The sequence below is a fragment of the Marmota marmota genome, unplaced genomic scaffold, assembly GCF_001458135.2.
Source record: "Marmota marmota marmota unplaced genomic scaffold, marMar, whole genome shotgun sequence".
Lineage (NCBI taxonomy): Eukaryota > Metazoa > Chordata > Mammalia > Rodentia > Sciuridae > Marmota > Marmota marmota.
In genome coordinates, this window is record NW_026000016.1 from 22,722,006 (window position 1) to 22,743,111 (window position 21,106).

Below are 21,106 nucleotides of genomic sequence, written 5' to 3' on the forward strand. Positions count from 1 at the left end.
GGGGGGGGGGGTGCAAGGAGGGTGGCCAGAGCAAAGAAACCAAATCCTCCAAGGTTCTAGTACCTGATAAGACTGGCTACCTGAGACCCTGGGGTGGCCTCTGTCTTTCAGCCCCAGGTTGTGTCCTCAAAGGCAGGGGCCAAGAGCTTGATGGAGCCAATGGCCTCTCAGCTTCCTTCTAGCCCTGAAGCTTTTTCTCTGTCCCCACTCCTACTCTATTGAGGGTTTGGGATTAAGCCATTGGATGGTGGTCACCAATACAAGCCCTGTGGGATCAAAGGTGATGTAGAAGGCATCCTGGGGCTTTTCTGTTGCTGGCTCTGGCAGAGTTGGAGACCAACCCTGACTGGGGATAATGGAAGACAGGTCATCCCTTAGTTGGGAAACACTCTTGCCTCCATTGTCTTCCTCCCTACTTCCTTCCTCTGCCACCTGCCAGATGTCCTCAAATCTTCTGTGCCCTCAAAACAGAAGCTGAGGCCTCCTTTGCTCAGTGTTGGGACAAAAGTCTCTCCTAGCTGTTCATCTGGCTCTAACAGGGAAGACAGGTGGGGACCCCTGCTACTATGTTTTGCATTCGTTTTGAAAGTGACTTAAAATGAAACAAACAGCTTTTGAGTAGTCATTAGGGCCAGGCTCTGGGCTATGTGTTTTTTAGCATTGGCCCATGTGTGGGCCTCCCAGCAGCCCTATGAGAGAAATAGAGTCACTGCCCCTATTTTAACCAAGGCACAGAGTGGCTAAACATCTAATCTCCATGGTGGTAGGACCCCAGCTCTGGAGACTTCTCATATTTCAGAGGCTGAAATCCTCTTTGTGCTCCAGGGCTGATGTCTGTAGAGGTAAAATAGTTGTCCAGGTCCCTGGGCCCTGTTTGGTAGGGCCATAAGAAGTTTGTGTTTGGCCAGGTGTGGTGGTGCTTGCCTGTAATCCCAGCAGCTAGGGAGGCTAAGACAGGAGGATGGCCTGTTCAAAGCCAGCCTCAGCAAAAGGGAGGCCCTAAGCAACCCAGTGAGACCCTGTGTCTAAATAAAAATAGGGGTGGGGAGGTGGCTCAATGGTCAAGTGCCCCTGAGTTCAATACCCCGTACAAAAAAAAAAAAAGTTTGTGTTTGTATGACTTTGTCTGCACCTGGAAGATCCAAGTTAACTGATGAAAAACTGAAGAGCTAAAGTCATTTGAAGTCTTGCTATCATAACAAAATTGAAAGATGTAGTGATGATGTAAGGGCTCTGAATTTGCACATTGCCTCTTTGCTTGCAAGAACCAACAATGTTCACACACTTTCTGGGGCCTTCTGCTGGGTGAGGAGAGAGGAATAGGGCAGTACACTGGAGTGCTGGCACATGGGGCCCCAATTCTGGGAGGCCTAGTATGCTTCAAAGTCCTGCTACAGGAGGCTGGTCCTTGCTGCAAACTCAGGTGGGCAGTGGGTTAGTATTGTGGTTAACTTTGGTAATTTTGAGACCACCTGTTGGACAAAGCCATGTTCACTGACCACAACCAGACTTTTTGGGTGTTTGTGGGCTTAACTTTGTCACCTTTAGCTCACCTGGCTTTTGGGTCTTATAAGTAATTTTGCCTTCTGTAATCTTAGGTATTGGATAAGAATGAGAGGATGAAAGTCATGGATAAATGCCAGGCATTTGCCTATATGTGCATAACAAATACGAGATGACCAAATACTGCCAGTAGTATGCAGCCAGTCCTAGTTGCTGGGTTTTTGTTTGATTGTTTGTTGTGTGTGTGTGTGTGTGTGTTTCTGGCACTGGGGATTAAACCCTGTACCAAGCTACATCCCCAGTCCTTTTTTATTTTTGACAGGTTCTCACTAAGTTGCCAAGGCTGGCCTCAAACTTGTGATCCTCCTGAGTAGTGAACTGATTTTATTTTATTTTTTATGGTGCTGGCGATAGAACCCAGGACCCCAATTTGCTGCGTTGGCTCCCTCCCCATAACTGCCAGCTGTCCTCCCACACCCTTCACAACCTTCTCTTCAGCTGGCAGGAATACCTCGTGATGGGTGTGTTCCCAAGCTGTCCTCTCCAAGCATGCCTATTTAGGAAGACACAGAGGGGCCTAGCCCACTGAAAGTCAGAGATGGGAGATGTTTCATCAGGGTCTGACTCATGGATCTAATGGGCAGGGACAGTCTGTGATTGGACTGGAAGCTATGCCCTCACCTTGCTCCTCACCTGGAGCTGGCAGGACAGGACACCTGGATGAGAGAGTCCTGACATCTGGCCTGACCTGCAGATTATCAGGCTGGCTTACTTGCAGGCTGATCTTCCTCAGGGTTTTTTTTTTTTTTTTTTTTTTTTTGTATCAGGAATTGATTGAACCCAGGGGTGCTTAACCACTGAACTACATCCTCAGCGCTTTTTATTTTGAGGCAGGGTCTTAGGTTGCTTAGGGCCTCACTAAATTATGGAGGCTGGCTTTGAACTTGGGATCCTCCCTTTTTGCCTCAGCCTCCTGAGCAGCTGGGATTACAGACATACACCACCATGCCTGGCAGTTCTTCAAACTTTGTAATCACTTGAGGTCCTTGTATGGCAAGAGCAAAATGACTTGAAGATGTGACTGGGGCTGTAGGGGAAGAGGAGTCACAGGGACCCTCCTTCCTCTGTTTCTCCAAAGCAGCACTGGCAAGGGTCCCCCACTCCCATCCAGCACCACCATAGCAGCCTCCCCTTTCCAGAGTCAATGTTTCCTCTGTGAGCATTTTATGAGGAATTTTTCCCTTTCTACTTCACTTTCCAAACCTTCCTTTTTTATTCTCCTGTGTTCCCTTTTCCTGATTTTAGCACTCTGGGGAACTTGGGGTACAGTACAGTCCTCAAGTTCCCTCATAAGACCCTCATCTTGGGGTCCTACCTTAAGCTGACAGCCACAGTGCTTCTGTGGGGAGAGGACCATTCCGCTGGCCTGGTCACTGCCTCAAGACATTGGACAAGAGGGGAGATGTTGAAGCCACAGGTACTTCTGGGTGAGGAGAGAGGAATAGGGCAGTACACCGGAGTACTGGCACATGGAGCCCCAATTCTCGGAGTTTGGGGGAGATCCAGAGCAGGAGGGCAGAACCAGAAGCTCCAAATGGGTTCAGAGACATCTGGGCAGATATGTGAGCAGTGGAAAAATGGTGAAAGGTTTCTGTCCAGAATCCCTAAACTGGGCCGGGTGTGGTGGCTCACGCCTGTAATCCCAGCAGCTCTGGAGGAGGAGACAGGAGGATGGTGAGTTCAAAGCCAGCCTCAGCAATGGCAAGGCACTAAGCAACTCAGTGAGACCCTGTCTCTAAATTAAAAAATACAAAATAGGGCATGTGGCTCAGTGGTTGAGTGCCCCTGAGTTCAATCCCCAGTACCAAAAACAGTAATAACAACAACAACAACAACAGAAACCCAAAAAACAGAACCCCTAAACTGGAAGAGGGCAGCTCCCCTGTAATGCCGTGATCCGCATTGCTGCAGGAGAGTCTGTAAAGGCCTATGCCCAGGTCTGTGGAGTCTGGAGTCTCAGGTCTCACAGGGTGGGCCTCGGGATGGGTCTTGTGGTCAGGAAAGCCTGGCAGGAAGGGTGTGGCAGGCCCAGGCCTGGCCCACCTGCAGTTTGGGCTGTGTGTATGGGGATGGGGGCTGCCTTTGCCCTGTCTGGAGACAATTTCAGCTGAGAACTCTCTAACAATCCCCCTACCTTGGTGTCTGGTAAGTGTGGAGATAGGAAAGAAGGGTGGGCATTGGCCTTCAGTGTCCACTGGGGTGTTCTGTTGGGGTAGTGCCCATGGGTGCGGTTCAAAGGAGAGAAGTCAAAAATATTTGCTCCTGGACATAGCTTTTGTAAGTCTGTTCAGAGCCACAAATTCACGGGTGTGACATGAAAACATCTAATACCTCCAGCCATTGCCAAGTCTCTTACCAGGGTGAGAAAATGACGTGACTTTCCAGGCATTCCCCCCTTGTCTGGGGCCTGCCATCCACCCATCTTTCCTGCACTTCTGGGGCTGGGGGGGGAATGAGTGTGTGTGTGCATGTGTGTGTATGTATTGGGGGGGGAGAGAGAGAGAGAGAGAGAGAGAGAGATACATAGATAGATAGATAGATATTATCCCTACCACGACAATCCCAGGATTTTGAATTGAGAATCATCCCCCTCCACACACCCTGCCATGAACGCCACATCAATACTCCCCGGTAGTTTGAACATGTGGTTTGGGTTCTCCATGCCATTTTTTTTTTTTTTTGGTACTGGATTTTTCTCCAAGATTTTTTTTTCTCCCTAACAGGTAAAAAGGCCCAACTAAGCAGATGATGTCCTGCAAGAATTCTAATTTAGCCAGATGTAGGGGTGGGAGAAACTCAAGGAAGGGAGGGCTGAGCATCTCTTGTTCTTTAGCCACAGGCAGTATGAGCAGGCCAGAACTTGGGTACTAAATCCCTGGTCTTCGGTGCCAGGGGACAGACATTGAAGCTTTCCATTAGCTTCACCAGGAATGCCAGAAACCCAGCCTGGAGTGGTATTTGTTTTGGAAAGGTGAGGCTTCTGTGAAATCAAAGGTACCTAGGAGACATGGCTGAGAGGACAGAGCTGAGGGGTCTTTGGAAGTCCTGAGACACTCCCCCCCACACACCCACTAGACCACCCCCTTTGCCTTCCCCCTCTGGCTGCCCTTCCTGCCTTCCGTCTCTCAGTGGATTAGCCTGTGGTATTGTGGCCTAGACAAAAAGATCTGGTCCCAGTGGCTCAGGAAGCTGAGGCACAAGGATCATGAGTTCAGAGAGGCCCTAAGTAACACAGTGAGACTCTGTCTCTAAGATTTAAAAAAAAAGGGGGGCTGGGGATGTGGCTCAGTGATTAAGTGCCTCTGTTTTCAATCCCTGGAACAATCAATGAATCAATCAATTAAAAAAAAAAAAAAGAGCTGGGGAGTCAGGAGACTCAATCCTGTATCAGCCAGCTTCCTAGTCTCAGGGCAGGCCTTCAAATCCTCTGTGCCTCTACTTCCAAGTGTGTCACCTGGGCCTGTCTCTGAGGTACCAGCTCTGACATTCTGAGAATAGTGGGAATGAAGTCTCATCTGTGGCTCAGATGGGTAGACTGGGGTGTGTCCTTGGCTCCTCCCTTCTTCCCCGTTTGCCTGTCTTTGTACTTTCTTCTTCTCTGCCTTTGTGTCCCTTTCTCCTCTCCCTTGCCTGGATCTCCCGGTGACTCCATAGGAATTATTTTCCCAGCAGTTGTACTTGAAGCTAGTACCTCTTTAGCCACCAGCCACAATAAATTCTGTCCCTCCTTTCTCCCCAGCCCCCCTCCTCTGGCGCATCACCCGCCAAGTTCCTGGATGAGCTGTCCACTGGGACCATCTGACCCTCCAGGGCTGTTTCCACAATGGGACTATTCTCTGCATACTCTGCCAGGCACCAGAGGGCCCAGTGTCCAGCTATCCCTGATTCCTGTTGGCTCTCTGTGCCCCACCAGCCCCTGGGGAGCACCCATCTCTGGCTCTGCTAGCATTGCCTGGGAAAACTGTGGGAGAGTCTGCATCCTCACCGCCTGTCTTGTCCTGTTCCCCAGGGACAGCAAGTACGATGACCACCTCCCCATTCCTGGAGCTGTGGCAGTCCAAGACTGTGTCCATCCGAGAGCAACTGGGCCTTGGGGACCAGCCCAATGACTCCTACTGCTACAACTCAGCCAAAAACAGCACCGTGCTCCAGGGAGTCACTTTTGGAGGCATCCCTACTGTCCTGCTCATAGACGTCAGCTGCTTCCTGGTGAGATCCCTCATGAACATGTCCCCTCTCAGTTCCGTGTTTAACTAATCCCCCCAGAGCCTTCAGAGAGACTCAGATGAAGTTTCAGATCCTGGTTTGAATCCCAGTTTTCTACTTACCATTACCAGCTCTGTGACCTTTAGCGTGTGATATAGGTTGTCTGGGCCTCAGGTTTCTGATCTGGAATAATTCCTCCCTCAGAGAATTTTGGAGAAGATTGGACAAGGGCATGCACATATAGAGCACACAGAGCTGCTGTTTTCTTCTGACCCTGATTGTAGAGCTACAAGCCTAATTTGTCTTCATAGCCCTTGGGAAGGGCAAGTCTCAGAGGGATGAGAGATGGGAAGAGAAGGTGTGAACTAGAGTAGAGTAGGTGCAATTCCAAGTTCATTAGGGTCACCTGCTGTCCCCTTCTGGGATTCTTCTTCTTCTTCATCTTTTTTTTTTTTTTAATTTTTGATACCAGGGATTAAACTCAGGGGCACTCAACCACTGAGCCACATGCATCCTTAGCCCTATTATTTTTGGTACCAGGGATTGAAATCAGAGGTACTAAACCACTGAGCCACATCCCCAGCCCTATTTTGTATTTTATTTAGAGACAGGGTCTCACTGAGTTGCCTCACTCATCGTTGCTGAGGCTGGCTTTGAACTTGCAATCCTCCTGTCTCAGCCTCCAGAGCCGCTGGGATTATAGGTGTGTGCCACTGCACCTCATCCTTTGTGGGATTCTTATGGCTTTAGAGGACCATAAAGGGATTCTCAGAATCAACCCTCAACATGAGGCCTTTTTCTTTTTTGCAGTGCTGGGGATGGAACCCAGGGTCTTCCACATGTTAAGCAAGTACTCTACCACTGAGCCAGGCCCCCAGGCCAGCTAGGTTTATTTGGTTTATTCATTTGGTTTATCATGCACCTTCTTTTTACAAATGCACACGGGATACTGGGCCCCTCTTGATGCCATCTCCTAATATCTAACAGAGCTCATCTAGGTGGATGGGGACAGATTGACTAGATACCCTTGGACAACCTAGGCCTGGAGGCTAGGTTGAGTGAGAAAGCTGAGAGGAGAGTTAGGGTATTCAGAGGGCCCCAGTCCCTGGTGGAAGGGGCCCTGAATGGTAGGAGGTGAGGGTCCCAAACCCAAGTTTGCTGGTACAAAATATGTTCACTGGAAGGAGAGAGAGACTTTCTCTCTTCCTTTTTTTTTTTTTTTTTTCCCTTGTTGTTGTTGATCCTAGGATCAAGGTCTACATTGTTGCACAAGAGGTTTGCTACATTACTTGGTCCTCTTGGCTTTCATGAAAAAGGGCTCTCTAAGTAACAAGTAACCATTTCTTTCTATTTATTTGGTACTGGGGATTGAACCCAGAGCCACTATACCACTGAGTCACATCCCAAGCCCTTTATTTTTTATTTTGAGACAGGATCTTGCTAAGTTACTTAGGGCCTCACCAAGTTGCTGAGGCTGACCTGGAACTTGTGATCTTCCTGAGTCACTGGGATTATAGGCATGCACCACCGTGTCAGGCCCAAGTAACCATTTTTTTTTTTTTTTTGAGAGAGAGAGAAGAGAGAGAGAGAGAGAGAAACTTTTTTAATATTTATTTTTTAGTTTTTCGGCAGACACAACATCTTTGTTTGTTTGTGGTGCTGAGGATCGAACCCGGGCCACACGCATGCCAGAAGAGCATGCTACTGCTTGAGCCACATCCCCAGCCCCCAAGTAACCATTTCTTAGAGCTAGGACCCATTTGTAGGTGGAAAGCACTGTCATGCCTACTAGCCTTAGTTGAGAGGGAGGAATAGACAGTTGATGGAGAGCCTGTGGGATTAATGGAAGCAGGTGGCCCTGGATCTTCAGGGTGGGAAGTTTGCCTGAGGTGAGGATTCTGGAGTCTGGGCAGGGGCTCCAATCAGTCTGGTAGCTTATTGGGAAGAAAGATATTCTATTGGAGCATATTGGGCGGGGTAGTGGTGATGGTGGTGGTGGTGATGGTATAGATTTTGTTATTGTTTTAAGACAGTGTCTCATTATGTTGCCCAAGTGATCTTGAACTCCTGAGTAATTGGCCTATAGGCGTATACCACTGTGCCTGGCCTTATGGGGGTGAATTTGTTTGTTTGGTGCTGGGAATTGATCAGGGCTTCACACATGCTAAGCACATGCTCTACCAATGAGCCTTACCTCCAGCCCACTTTGGGGGTGGGTTTTTATTGCAGGAAGTTATACAGTGAGTGGGGACATATAAGATTCAGAGGGCCCTGGAAAACATGGATATGTGGGAGATGTCTGTACCATACATACCAAGGTAGAAACAGCTGCAGATAGAGGGCAGGTGCTTGCTGAGTGACTTTCATGTTACAGCATGACTCACTCATCTTTGGAAGTATGTCCCTAACTTCCTGATTCACCTTGAGAAAACACCACAGGAACTCAGGGTTTCTGGGGTTCATTCAGGCCCTTTGGAAAACCTGCCTTTAAAATCTGATCTGGGCTGGGGGTGTGTAGCTCAAAGTAGAATGCTTCCCTAGCAAGTTCAAGGCCTTGGGGTCCGTCCCTGGCACCATCTACACATAAAATAACAATAAAAGAAACAAAACCCCAATGTCTGATTAGCAATAGTGTGCTAATTGAGGTGTATCTCTCCACCTCCATGAATCTTGAAGGGAGGGAGCCTGCCTAGGGAAAGTCAGGGACCCATCAAAGAACCTGCCAGTTTCTCTGTACATGTAGGGTGTAAGGAGGTCTAGAATTCTTAGCTATCTAGAGCCAGCAAAAGTCAAGAGAGTCCTCAGCGGTCCTCAGTCCTCTCCTTATGCTGCTGTGGGACACACAGGCCTGCTGATTGTCCCAGTTCACCGAGGCTGAGCGCACCCAGAGCTCCAGGGCCTTGTTGGGTTTCTGTCTGTGCATTTTCTGTGCCAGTTTCCACATAGATTGCTTTCAGGAGAACCTAACTCAAAGTAGAAACCTGACCATCTCTGGCTCAGCCTGGGTGGCTTTGTTGCTATGGTTCTGTAATTTTTTTTTTTTTTGTACTGGGGATTGAACCCCCCACCCCAGGGGTGCTTTACCACTGAGCTACATCCCTAATATTTTATTTTTTATTTTGAGACAAGGTCTCACTAAGTTGCTTAGAGCCTCACTAAATTGCTCAGGCTGGCCTTGAACCTGCAATCCTCCTACCTCAGCCTCCTGAATTTCTGGGACTGTAGGTATATGCCACTGTGCCCAGCTTGTGGTTCTATAATTTAAAATGAAGCTCTAAATCTGGGCAAGGTGACATATGTGCCCCAGCTACTCAGGAGGCTGAGGCAGGATAATTGTTTCAGCCAAGGAATAATCAAGGTCAACCTGGGTAATATAGGGAGAGCCTATCTCAAAAAATAAATTAAAAAACAAACAAACAAAAAAAGAAGTTCTATGTAAAGCGAGGAAGGAAGTGGGTTCCCAGAGCTGCTGCAAGGCCAGACCTTGTTGTTGAAGCCACTGAAGCAGATCCTGGCTGAGATCAGAGCCTTGTGGCATTAATACTACCTTGAAGGCAAAGGTTAGGACTGGTGTTCTTGACTGGAAGGGCTCCAGGCTGTGTTTGGCATCAGTGCTGACAGCCTGGGTGACCTGGGCACAGGTGATGGGAGCTAGTGAAGAAGGCAAACAGAGCATTGGGACACTGAGCTGTGTGACGTTGAGTAGCTTCGTGCCATCTCTGGGCCGAGATGATTTTCTTCTTACCTTGCTGAGTCTGAGAGGGTGGGCTTTGCTCCTGAATCCACCTAATATACTTTTACATGGTGTCTTTTCTACTTTAGTGTTTAATATTGGTGTTTTCCATCATAAGAAGAAGATTCTGGGATTATGGCCGCATTGCCCTGGTGTCAGAAACAGACAGGTAAAAAAGATTCATCACCTAGAATATGACCTTGTGTATACATGTATGTGTGTGTGTGTGTGTGTGTGTGTGTGTGTGTGAGTGAGTGAGTGAGAGAGAGAGAGAGAGAGAGAGAGACTGGAATGGGCAGGAGCAGGGCCCACCAGCGTTGTTGGTATTAGATTGTGTTCATTGGGCTTATCTGCCAGGCCTGTACAATAGCTGTGTTCTCTCTGCTCATCACCACAGACCCATGAGATCAGCCTTTTGTTACACAATAACTGTGTTCAAGAGAAAATCAAGGCCCAGACACCCACTTTATTTTGGGGCTTCTTGCTGGGCCATGGCCATGAGCCCCGTTGGCTTCTGCCTATGGAAGAAACCCCAATACTTTTTTTTTTTTTTTAAAGACATTTATTCAGGGGCTGGGGATGTGGCTCAAGCGGTAGCGCACTCTCCTGGCATGCGTGCGGCCCGGGTTCGATCCTCAGCACCACATACAAACAAAGATGTTGTGTCTGTCGAAAACTAAAAACTAAATATTAAAATTCTCTCTCTCTCTCTTTAAAAAAAAAAGACACTTATTCAGCATCATGATCAGACTATTACATTTAGCAATCAACAGCATGGGGGCCAAAAAATTTTTTTAAAAATCTACATGAAAACCCCGTGTTGGCATGCTCGACACTTTCCATAGAACAGAAACTAAAATAACCTGTGTACAGTCAGTCACAACATAGACCTCAAGGCTCTTTGCCCATACACATGAATATTGTCTGAACCATGTCTTCTTTGTAGCAGTGAGGACCTGCCACCACGGTGCTTGGCTGAGTTCACAATCCATCCCTGTCACTTCTTCGGCTCTCCTCTCCTGCTACGTTTTGTTTCCTGGCAGCATTAAAACCTTCTGCCACTGCCATAGCTACCTCTGCTGCTGGAACCGCCATGACCACCTGGGAAACCCTGATACTTTTAAGGCTTTTGCTGTCCGTGGAGCAAGATGCCTGCTTTCTTTTGTCTTTGAATATTTTTAATGTGTCATCTTCATTATTAGCTTAGGCCCAGGCTGACTGAGGTGGATCAAAAAGGGCAACAGGGCTGCCAGGGATCTCTGGTCCTCTTTCTGGGTCAGCACTGACTTTGGAGGAGCTCATTAGAAAGCACAGGCTCAGGCTGGGGTCGTGGCTCAGAGAAAGAGCACTTGCCTAGCATGTGTCAGGCACTAGGTTCGATTCTCAGCACTGCATGTAAATAAATAAAAATAAAGGTCCATTGACAACTAAAAAATATTTAAACAAACAAACAAACACAGCTCCCCCCACTCAGACCTCAGGCCCCTCCAGTTCCAGCCGGGGCTCTGATGGCTCTGTTCATTTAACATGAGGGGAGGTGATGAGTTCTCAACGGTTCACCTGGGTTTCCCAGCTCCAGCTGGGCTTTGCACATCCCTGAATCTTGGGTAAGATGTGGCAACAAGAAGGGAGAACTCGGGGACCCACCAGCCACCTGCCCAGAGCCTCTCTTCTGGGCAGCCCCTCCACTCCACAGCCCCTCTTGACATGTGGTCTTTTGTGTGTGTGTGTGGAGGTCCTCTGGGCTAGGAAGAGGAGTCTCTGTAAATGCATCTTCCTGACAAGAAGATTGTCCCTCCTCTGGCATTCGTGAAAGCAAGGTGAAGAATTTTGGGGGACATCTGATACCTTCCCGGCACATTAAGCCCTGAGTGTGGCTGTGCTGTACAGTAGAGGAGAGTGCGAGGGATCAGGAGGCGCTGCCACTTCCAGAGCTGTGTGAGCCTGGTCCAGGCTAATCAGGGTCTCCTCCTGCCTTCTCTTCCCCATGGTGTGAAGGTCAAATGAGACTATCTGTGTAAATGGTTTGAAAGTTAAGTTTCATGGTGTTTTAGGCTCTTAAAAGTGGGACAGTGGTCCAGGAGTGGGAGAAAAGCAAAAATTCACCTACTGATGACACCTCCAATTCACTATGAATGTGGAGTACTCAAAACAAGGGATCTGACTAAAATGCACAATATAAAATAACAGTTCACCTACCTAAAACACACATTTTGACATTTTCTCAGGTCTGAAATTGAGATGTGTCTTATCAATGATGGTCACAGTTTGATTGGCAACATTGTTTCTTTTTTAGTGGTTCATGAAATAATTATGCAACTGACAACCAGTGATACTTTAGATTTCATAAAATATAGTATTTACTTATTTATTCATTTATTTTTTGGACTAAACCTACTGACTCTCAATGGCTGTGAAAAAATAAAGACAGGGCAATACCCATTTCACTCTGAAAAATGAAGACAAAGGCAGTACCCATTCCTAGGTATGGAATGAAACTTGTGTTATATGAAATTAATAGCATGGCTCCGGGGCATAGCTAGGCTTTTTTTGAGGGTGTAGGGCTTGGGGTCCTGGGGATTGAACTCAGGGATGCTTTGCCACAGAGCCACATCCCGGTTCTTTTTTTTTTATTTCAGTTGCTTAGGGCCTCACTAAGTTGCTGAGGCTGGCCTTGAACTTGCAATCCTCCTGCTTCAGCCTCCCAAGTTGTTGGCCTTACAGGTGTGCACTGCACCCAGCTCCCTAGCCCTTTTTTTATTTTGAAGCAGGGCCTAGCTGAGTTGACTAAGCTGGCCTCCAACTTGTGGTCCTTCTGCCTCAGCCTCTGGAGTCCCTGGGATTATAGGTATATGCCCCTGTGCCTGGCTCTGTAGTTCTTATTTTTCCTCCTCTTCCTCTTCCTTTTCCTCCTCCTCTTTCTCTTTTCCTCCTCCTTCTCCTTCACTTTCTTGCTCTCCCCCTCTCCTTCCCCCTTCTTCTCTTTCCCATCCCCCTTTCCTCTGCTTCCTCTTCTCCCTCCCCCTCACTCCAGTTACAGGGCCCTGAAAGGTCCTGCATTCCTCCTTTCTGGTATTACCTCCCTGGGTAGAGTATGTAGTCTGCTGCCTTCTGTGGAGTGTCTGTTTCTCAGGTCCCCTCTCCAGAGTTGAACTCCGATTCTCTGTCATTCTAGGTCACCAGGGTAGGACCAAAGACAGTATTTATTCCCAATTTTATTTGATATTTTAGGAGGTCTCTTATAAACAGGTGGCACTTTAAAGTCCCTTTAGGTGGATGAGTCCTGTCCTGAGCTTGGAGGTTGTGAGCACACAGGGATGGTCTATTGATGCCCTGACCCCATGTTATTAATTTCACATAACAAAGTTTTATGCTGTATCTGGGAATGGGTATTATCCTTGACTGCGTTTTTAAGAGTGAAATGGGTATTATCTTTTCTTTATTTTTCACAACCATTGAGGGATAGTAGTTTTGGCTTATGGCTTGGCATTACAGTTAATTATTGATTTATCTGCTAGATTGTGAGGGATAGATCTTTAAGATTGGGCAGCAAAATCCTGGATATAATTTTTTTTGACTTTTTATTTTTTAGAATCATATATTTCTCTTTTCCTTTTGTGTCTCTAGTGAGTCCAGATTCCAGAGATTGTCATCGACTTCCTCTTCAGGGCAACACGACTTTGAAAATGAGCTGGTTGGTATCCAAAGGACAGTAGGAGTGTGGCTAGGGGTGGGGACCTGCAGTAATGCTTAGTGGGGTGGGGGCAGTTGTAATCTTGGTTCAGTGGCTAACTTCCTATTATGGTTCCTGAGTGGCTGGTGCTGGAGAAAGTTCTTCTCTACATCAACCAAAGCACCTGAATTTGGAAGTACCACAGGGAAGATGGCAGCTGGATGGAGACCTGGCATCGGGAGACTTGATCAATTCTCAGGCAGAAAGGGCAATGGAATCCTCTGGGGTGTCCCAGCACACACCTCTCTCTCTCTCTCTCTCTCTCTCTCTCTCTCTCGTATTGGGGATTGAACCCAGGGGCACTTAACCAGTGAGCCACATCCCCAGCATCCCTTTTTTTATATTTTACTTAGAGACAGGGTCTCACTGAGTTGCTTAGCGCCTCACCTTTGCTGAGGCTGTCTTTGAACTCACGATCCTCCTGCCTTAGCCTCCTGAGCCACTGGGATCACAGGTGTGCGCCACTGTGCCCCTCCCAGTATTTGTCTCTTATACTTATGGCTTGGTATTACAGTTAATTATTGACTTATCTGCTAGATTGTGAGCCAGATGTAGGTAGGAACCCTGCCTTATCTGTCCTTGTTCCCCTGCACCGGGTACCTGGGAGGTGCTCAGTCATTGTTGAATAAATGGTGAACAAATATTTGTCTTTTCCAGCTGGATAATAGTCCAGCTTTAGGGGGTGTTAAGTTTAAAAGATGTGAAGGACAGTAAAACCCCCACACACACCCCTTTCTCTCTCTAAATCTCACTCCAGGGGATTGTTCAATTTATTAGGCTTGTTTCCTCTCATTGTCCTACCTCATTAGGTCACTTTGAAACGGTCTAATGGAAGCCCATATCACTTTCTCTGCGTCTGCCCTGAGCTTTCATTAGCACTTCTTGTTTTTTTTATTTTTATTTTTATTTTTTAAAGACAAGGTATTGCTAAGTTTCCCAGGACAACCTTATACTCTATCCTCCTGCCTCCACCTCCTGAGAAGCTGGGATTATAGTCCTGAACCACTATGCCTGTCATTATTGCTCTTGATCCATGTTTTGTGATGTGACCCTGGAGCTTGTGTGATAACACTAATTGTCAAAATTTGATAGACTTCAGCAAGAATTCCAGGCATGGGGAACATCTTGCAAAGAACATAATCTCAAGGATAATGATTACATCTACCTCCCCCAAGACACAGATGTTGGATGCCAATCCCTGTTCTCTCTGTTTCCAGGGATGCTGCCCCTGGCTGACTGCGATCTTCCGCCTGCAGTGAGTACACTAGAGGACAGCTGCTGGGGACAGGTGGCTTTGTTTGGGCTTCTTTGTTCAGGTGTTTGATCAATCAGGAGGAAAAAGCCAAGATGCTTGATCCTGAGATGTGATCTCTTAGATACTTTTCAGTTCAGGTCCAAAGCAATATGTGGGGACTAAAAATAAAGGTGGCCCTTGAGGCTCCTGAATCAAGGTCACAGGGAGGCCTGTAGGACTGAAGCCTAGATGCTGGAGGGTACACAGTTCTGTTGGAGGAACACCGTTCAGGGTTTCCAAACTGCAGTTGGACCCCAAAGTTTCTTTCATTATTTATTTTAGTTTTAGGTGAACCCAATATCTTTATTTTATTTTTATGTGGTGCTAAGCAGCAAATCCAGTGTCTCATGCATGCTAGGCGAGCACTCCACTACTGAGTCACAACCCCAGCCCCCCCCCCAAGGTTTCTTAAAGTAGCAATGAACTTTTTTTTCTTCCCCCAGAATAATCCATGGAATTTCAAAATATTCTAAATAAGCCACCTCTCCTCCTGAAGCAGGCCAGAGTTCACTGGCATCACATGGCTCTATCTCCTGCCAGTGTCTCCTGGGAACAACTCCTACCAAAGTCAACAATTTATCTCTCATGTGTTAGTTCATTTGAATTGGGCCAGACCTGTGTTATATCGGAGGCCCAGAGAGAGGAACTTACTCAATGTTCTGCAGCCACTATATTTCATCAATTCTATCATGTCCTTTTCTTTCATGTTGCTACATAGCTAACATTATTTTTTCCCTTAAGCAGGAGTTATTCTACTTAATATTTAATACTGTCTAGATGTGGGTAAAAGCTTTGTTAGGCAGGTGTACATATTTTTGAATGAATGAAAAGCTGGAGAAGTAAAATACATTTGGCTCATTTGTTTAAAAGTTTTCTGTTTTAAAAAACTTGGAGCCCATGGAGAGAAATCTAAGAGAGGTTCTTGGTGATTAAGAACTGGTTTATCAGCTCTCATGTAAAAGGAGCTGGGATTACAGGGGCTGGAGAAATCTTTGCTCTGCCACTTGAGTCTAAGAAGCCATCATTGGAAGCTATATATTATTTTGCTATAACACTAAAAGCAAGAAAATGCTGCCATTTAAGCTACCATCAACTATAACTGTAGGGCACACCCCATTTCAGTGATGTTAAAATATAGAGGAGGGGTGGCTTATTTAGAAGTGAAAGCATATAGTCATTGCCAAGCTTTGTCCTGGAGATGGAGAGGAAGCAGAAGTCAAATTCACATGCATATTTCTAAGTATCCTCTGGTGCTCAGTTGCAGCATTTGGTACTTGGTGATCACTGTCTTTTTGAATCTTACTAGGCTGATGAAATAGGTAGTGGACAGTTTCCTGTTCTGGGTGGAGGCTCAGGTAGGCCGTAGGATCTGCTCTCAGACAGAGGTGGCTGAACTGGATTTTTTTTTTTTTTTTGTACTGGGAATTGAACTCGGGGTCACTGAACCACTGAGCCACAACCCCAGCCCTATTTTGCATTTTATTTAGAGACAGGGTCTCACTGAGTTGCTTAGTGCCTAGGTGGTTGCTGAGGCTGGCTTTGAACTTGCGATCCTCCTGCCTCAGCCTTTAAGCCACTGGGATAATTGGCGTGCACCACTTTTCCTGGCTTGAACTGGATTTCTGATGGCAAAGCCCACACTGACACCTTTCAGACTGGTTCTTTTATGCTATACTTGCTTCTCTGAGCTCTTCTAGTGCATTGCTTTCCAGGCCTTCTGGAAGGGAGGGTCTTGGGATCCCTTCCTGTCAGGAAAGTAAGAACAAGTGGAACACCTGCCCCTTCTCCCTCTGCAGCAAGGAATTCTGGCTGTCTGAGCCTAGAATTCTCCAGTTTCCCAGCTGACCCAGAGCTTCCTAATGCGGCACTTCGGAGGGTGGAAAATGGTGGAGCAGACTACCACCTCCCTGTCTCTGGGGCCATGGCCAGGGACACAGGGAGGTGGCAGGTGCAGTTGGATGAACATTGGCTCACCTTCTCTCCTACCTCACCTGCAGGGGAGACAGGAGAAAGGGTGGGACCATGGGCCTGGGCACACTCCAAATCCAAATGTGACCTCCAGCAGCAGAAAGGGTCTGTATGTCTACACACCTCACCACGTGCATAACATGGGCACAGATGTTTCTGGCAATATGAAGTGGGGCAGCAGCAGTACCTATGCCCCACTAGTAAGAGGGTAGGTCCTGAAAATTATGACGTAGCTCTACTGTTACAAACTGTGTAGGCCTGAAAGCTATGCAATTTTCTGTACCTTTGTATCCACACATATTAAAAAAAAAAGGAGGAATAATAGCAGAGTATCTCACAGGATTGTCATAAGGATTAGATGAGACAATCCATGCCAGGGCCCAGCTGTTATCACTACTTATTAAGATTCCATGTGTGTCTTGGCCAGTGATGACCAGATCCTGGAGTGGTGTGGGGAGGATGCCATCCACTACCTGTCTTTCCAGAGGCACCTCATCTTCCTGCTGGTGGTGGTCAGCTTCTTGTCCCTGTGTGTCATCCTGCCTGTCAACCTCTCAGGAGACTTGCTAGGTAACACCCCTTCTCATCCTTGTCTGTGTTGGGATGGTATAGAGCAGTGGCCCTGGGGAAAGGGTTCATTGTGATAGACCAGGTCCAGGAGTCAGGCCTCTATTCAGATGTGAGACAGCCTTGAGGTGACTTTTGAAAATTTTCCCATCTGACTCAAGATCTAGAAGAGAATCTGCTCCAAATGTGGGTCAAAAACTGAGACCCCCTTAATATCAGTTTCTGGTTCTATCTAAAAAGAAGGAAAAAAAGATCCAAACATTTATGGAATCAGATCAGGGAATTTTAGAAAATGTTTTATACTTTCCTGCCCTCATCTAGATCAGGAGGCCACAGTTGAGGATCTGGAAGATGCTTAGTCAAAATCAGTGTGGAATCACATCTCCCCAGCTTCCAAGATGCCATCACGAATCCACCTATAACACCAGCGATTCCCAATCTCAGTTTTGGTGACAGCTTAGGATGTTTCTAGTTTTCTCAAAGTATTTCTGTTTTTGTAAATCTCAAAACAAGATGAATTAAAATTCTGACTTTACCTTCACGTTAGGTTGAGAAGTTGTCAGGGAGCATTCTGGAGTCAGGCCTTGTTGGGGTAGCTCTGAAAAGACTAGATGGACATCATCCTAGGACTGGTCCAGGTGTCCTTGCTCCAAACCAAGGCTGGTTATGCCCTTCCTGCTTCCCCGATGTGAACCAGAACTAATCATCTGTGCTTCTCCACAGACAAAGATCCTTATAGCTTTGGAAGAACAACAATTGCAAACCTGCAGACTGGGTAAGTATGGACCCATTGGTATGGGGGTGCTGATGGGTGAAACTGGGGAGGAGCCAGGGTAGGCTGGAGGGAGTCCAGAGCAGCAGGCTATGTCTGGAAGCCTCTTGAAGCTGGGGGTGTGAACACGACGCAGGCAGCTGCTGTTTGCAGGGGGTTTAGGAATCACAGAGGGTCCCGTGGATCTAGAGTTCATTTTTCAGGATAGGGACAGGGACCTCTCTGAAGTATTTATAAGGGTGAAGGGGTATTGGCTACATGGCCTCTGTTGGATGTTCTCTTGTGATGAAACCATTGGCACTCAGCATGATGCCCACTGAAGGTCACCTGGCCTCAGCCCATGCCCCCAACCCTGTTGCCTGGGAGCACAGCCCTGATGTTAGGTGGTGTCCCCCCTTAGCAATGACCTTCTTTGGCTGCACACCATCTTTGCTGTCATTTACCTCATCCTCACCGTGGGCTTCATGCGGCACCACACCCAGTCCATCAAGTACAAAGAAGAGAGCCTGGTAAGTGAGGCAAGGGGTCTGGGACATGTGTGAGGAGGGGCGTGGGTGGGAGCCAGAGGGGAACAGCCTCCCAGTTGAGCCATTGGACCATGACAGCAATGAGCTCAGGGAGGAGCCTCTAGAATCTGCCTGGATAATCATACTCTCACTTGACATTATCTTTTTTTTGTTGTTGTTGTTTTAATTTCCGGTGGATTGTTTTAAGATTTGGATATTTTGCTAAACAAGATGATGCACGCCTGTAATCCCCAGCAGCTTGGGAGGCTGAGGCAGGAGGATTGCAAGTTCAAAGCCAGCCTCAGCAATGGCGAGGCTCTAAGCAACTCAGTGAGACCTTCTCTCTAAATAAAATGCAAAATAGGGCTGGGGACGTGGCCCAGGGGTTGAGTGACTCTGAGTTCAATCCCTGGTACCAAAATAAATAAATAAATAAAATAAATAAAATAAAAGATTTGGATATTTTGCCCCAAATCATTCTTTTTTTTTAAACAGGCAAAGCATAGATTTATTGAAAATGAAAGTGAGAAGTAACACTCTGTAAAGTAGAATAGAGTGGGCCAAGAGAGAGTCAATGTCTGGCTATTTTTGTCTTACATGCTGAGCTGTGTGGTGTTCCCCTTCCAGCATGGACCTGATTGAATTCCCTGCTCCATCCACACCCTTGCTAACTCGTTCTTTGATCTTTGGGGTTTGGACTTGTACTTTCTGACGTTGAGTAAAGAAGTTTAGTTTGAGGGACTAGGGGTGTAGCTTAGTGGTACAGTGATTGGCTAGCATGCACAAGGCTCTGGTTCAAATGCAAAAATACAACCAGAAACAGAAAAAAAAAAAGTTTAGGTTGAGGCAGTCCTTCTTTGTGTGACTTGGTCCCAGGCCTGGGTCTTCCTCTGTATTCTGTGTGACCCATTTGAATCACAATCTTCTCTGGGTTCTTTCTCAGTCTCCTGCCCTGCAAAGGAGGCTCAGAGAGTTGCTTTGGAAATGGATTCTTCTGTATCCCAGAAGGGGATGCTATATAAATAACATGCTCCAGGGCTTGCCAAGGCCATGAGAAGAGAAAACCCAAGCTGTCTAATTTTCTATTGTTTTCTCTCAGGAGGCTTGAATGGGGTACAGACCTGGGCCCACTCAGATCCTGGCTTGCCTCCGTGACTTTTCTTCCTGTCATGTTTTTCTGGCAGGTGAGAAGGACCTTATTCATCACAGGACTCTCCAGAGATGCCAAAAAAGAGACAGTGGAGAGCCACTTTCGGTAAGCAGGGCTGAGGGACACAGAAGGGGAGCTGAGTCCCTCCAGGGGACAGCTTAGGATGTTGAGAAGTTGTCAGGGAGCATTCTGGAGTCAAGCAGAGGCCTTGGTTGGTGTAGTTCTGAAAAGACTTGGATGGACATCATCCTAGGACTGGTCCAGGTGCCCTGTGCTCTGTATCCCAGGGCTTCCTAAACCAAGGCTGGGAAGCTCTGGGATAGTCCCAGAGGATAGTCCTAACATAGTACCCTCAGGCAGGTACCTTAGGTGAGCACCTTACGTCTTCCACTTGGGTATGCAGGTGAGATCCGAAAAGGACTGGCATTGCCACAAAGGCATTGAATGGCTGCTGTGTGCTGGCTCTGTTTGTGCTATGCAAGGGATAGGGGTGGGGTGGCCCATTCTCTTCAAATAACCATGGCTGCGCCACATTGACCATAGTGTCCAGAGTGTGGACCAGGGCACAGGTGCAAAGAAACATCTTGAGAGTATGTGGGAAAAGAAAATTGTTCACCCTGGAGTCTGAGTGTCTACTTTGCCAAGTAAGAGCTACGTAAGCGGAGCTTTTCTGCCAACCACGAACTAGAGTCTATGGCAGAAGGATCTCAGGTGCCTGCATTTGTTGGCTTATCCACTCACTCAGAAGAAGCACTCTGCTGGAGCACTCTGCCCAGCTCTGGCCTTCCATGTAAAACCTCCTTTCCAACAGACCCTGCAGACCCTTAGGTGCAATTCCTGTAGGTGGAGGCAGGACGATCTGTATAGCCGAAGGCAGGGAAAAGCCCCAGAGCCTCCAAGGGAACAACTGGCAAGGGGGTGGGGTGGAGCAACAGGCCCCCAAGGCTCAGGGCTGGAGGACTTGAAGGTCAAGCTCCCTTACTGAGGTCTTTCCTATCAATTCAGCAGTCACTAATTTATAGCATGCACTAGAAGTGGGCTACAGTTTAACTTTGTGCTTTTTATGAAGAAAGTACTTGCTAAGCAAATTATTACTATAAACAGAATTGTGAAAGGAATGTTTACGATTTATTGAATTAATATTTAATGTTTTTTCAGAAACTGCAAGTATTTTAGAAATAATCACTTCATATAAAGTCTCAACACCACAATCATTTTTCTATTCCTTGAAACAATTCCCCCAAATTGCCTGCGAGGCAGCATTTGGAAATAGCAGTTCCACTTCACGTATACACTGAAAGAAGAAAAGAAAGGTCCCCTCATTCCCAAGCAAACATTGTATGACTCACACTTTTTCCTATTTTAAGAATCCTTCTTAGTGAATGCTGTTGCAGTCCATGGGGACCCATGTGTGAATTTCCCTTGTAGCAGAGATACTTAAATGGGGCATCTCTTCCTCGAAGCTCTTATTGGGACCTGAAATAGTCCTATTGATTAGCTGAATAATTTCCACATCTATGGGCTGTCCTCTCACTAGAATGTAAGCTTATCAGGATTTTTTTTTTTTTTTGCCACTACTTAGAAGAGTAGTGGGTGGAGATTGACATGGTCTTG

The 21,106-nt window shown here is 47.0% G+C and overlaps 1 protein-coding gene across 2 annotated transcripts in view; it reads left to right on the forward strand.

Moving 5' to 3' along the window:
* Positions 1–21,106, forward strand: part of Tmem63a (transmembrane protein 63A) — a 38,411-nt gene that overhangs the window by 1,384 nt on the left and 15,921 nt on the right. Inside the window, exons 2-9 of one of the 2 annotated variants that reach the window (XM_015483591.2) lie at positions 5,573–5,772; positions 9,592–9,671; positions 13,130–13,196; positions 14,453–14,490; positions 16,925–17,067; positions 17,788–17,839; positions 18,237–18,345; positions 19,527–19,597. In XM_015483591.2, the coding sequence (XP_015339077.1) occupies positions 5,587–5,772; positions 9,592–9,671; positions 13,130–13,196; positions 14,453–14,490; positions 16,925–17,067; positions 17,788–17,839; positions 18,237–18,345; positions 19,527–19,597 (746 nt within the window). In that variant the 5' untranslated portion in view covers positions 5,573–5,586. Of the gene's footprint in view, positions 1–5,572; positions 5,773–9,591; positions 9,672–13,129; positions 13,197–14,452; positions 14,491–16,924; positions 17,068–17,787; positions 17,840–18,236; positions 18,346–19,526; positions 19,598–21,106 lie in introns of those variants that run through there. The other variant, XM_048809300.1, reaches the window with a different exon arrangement.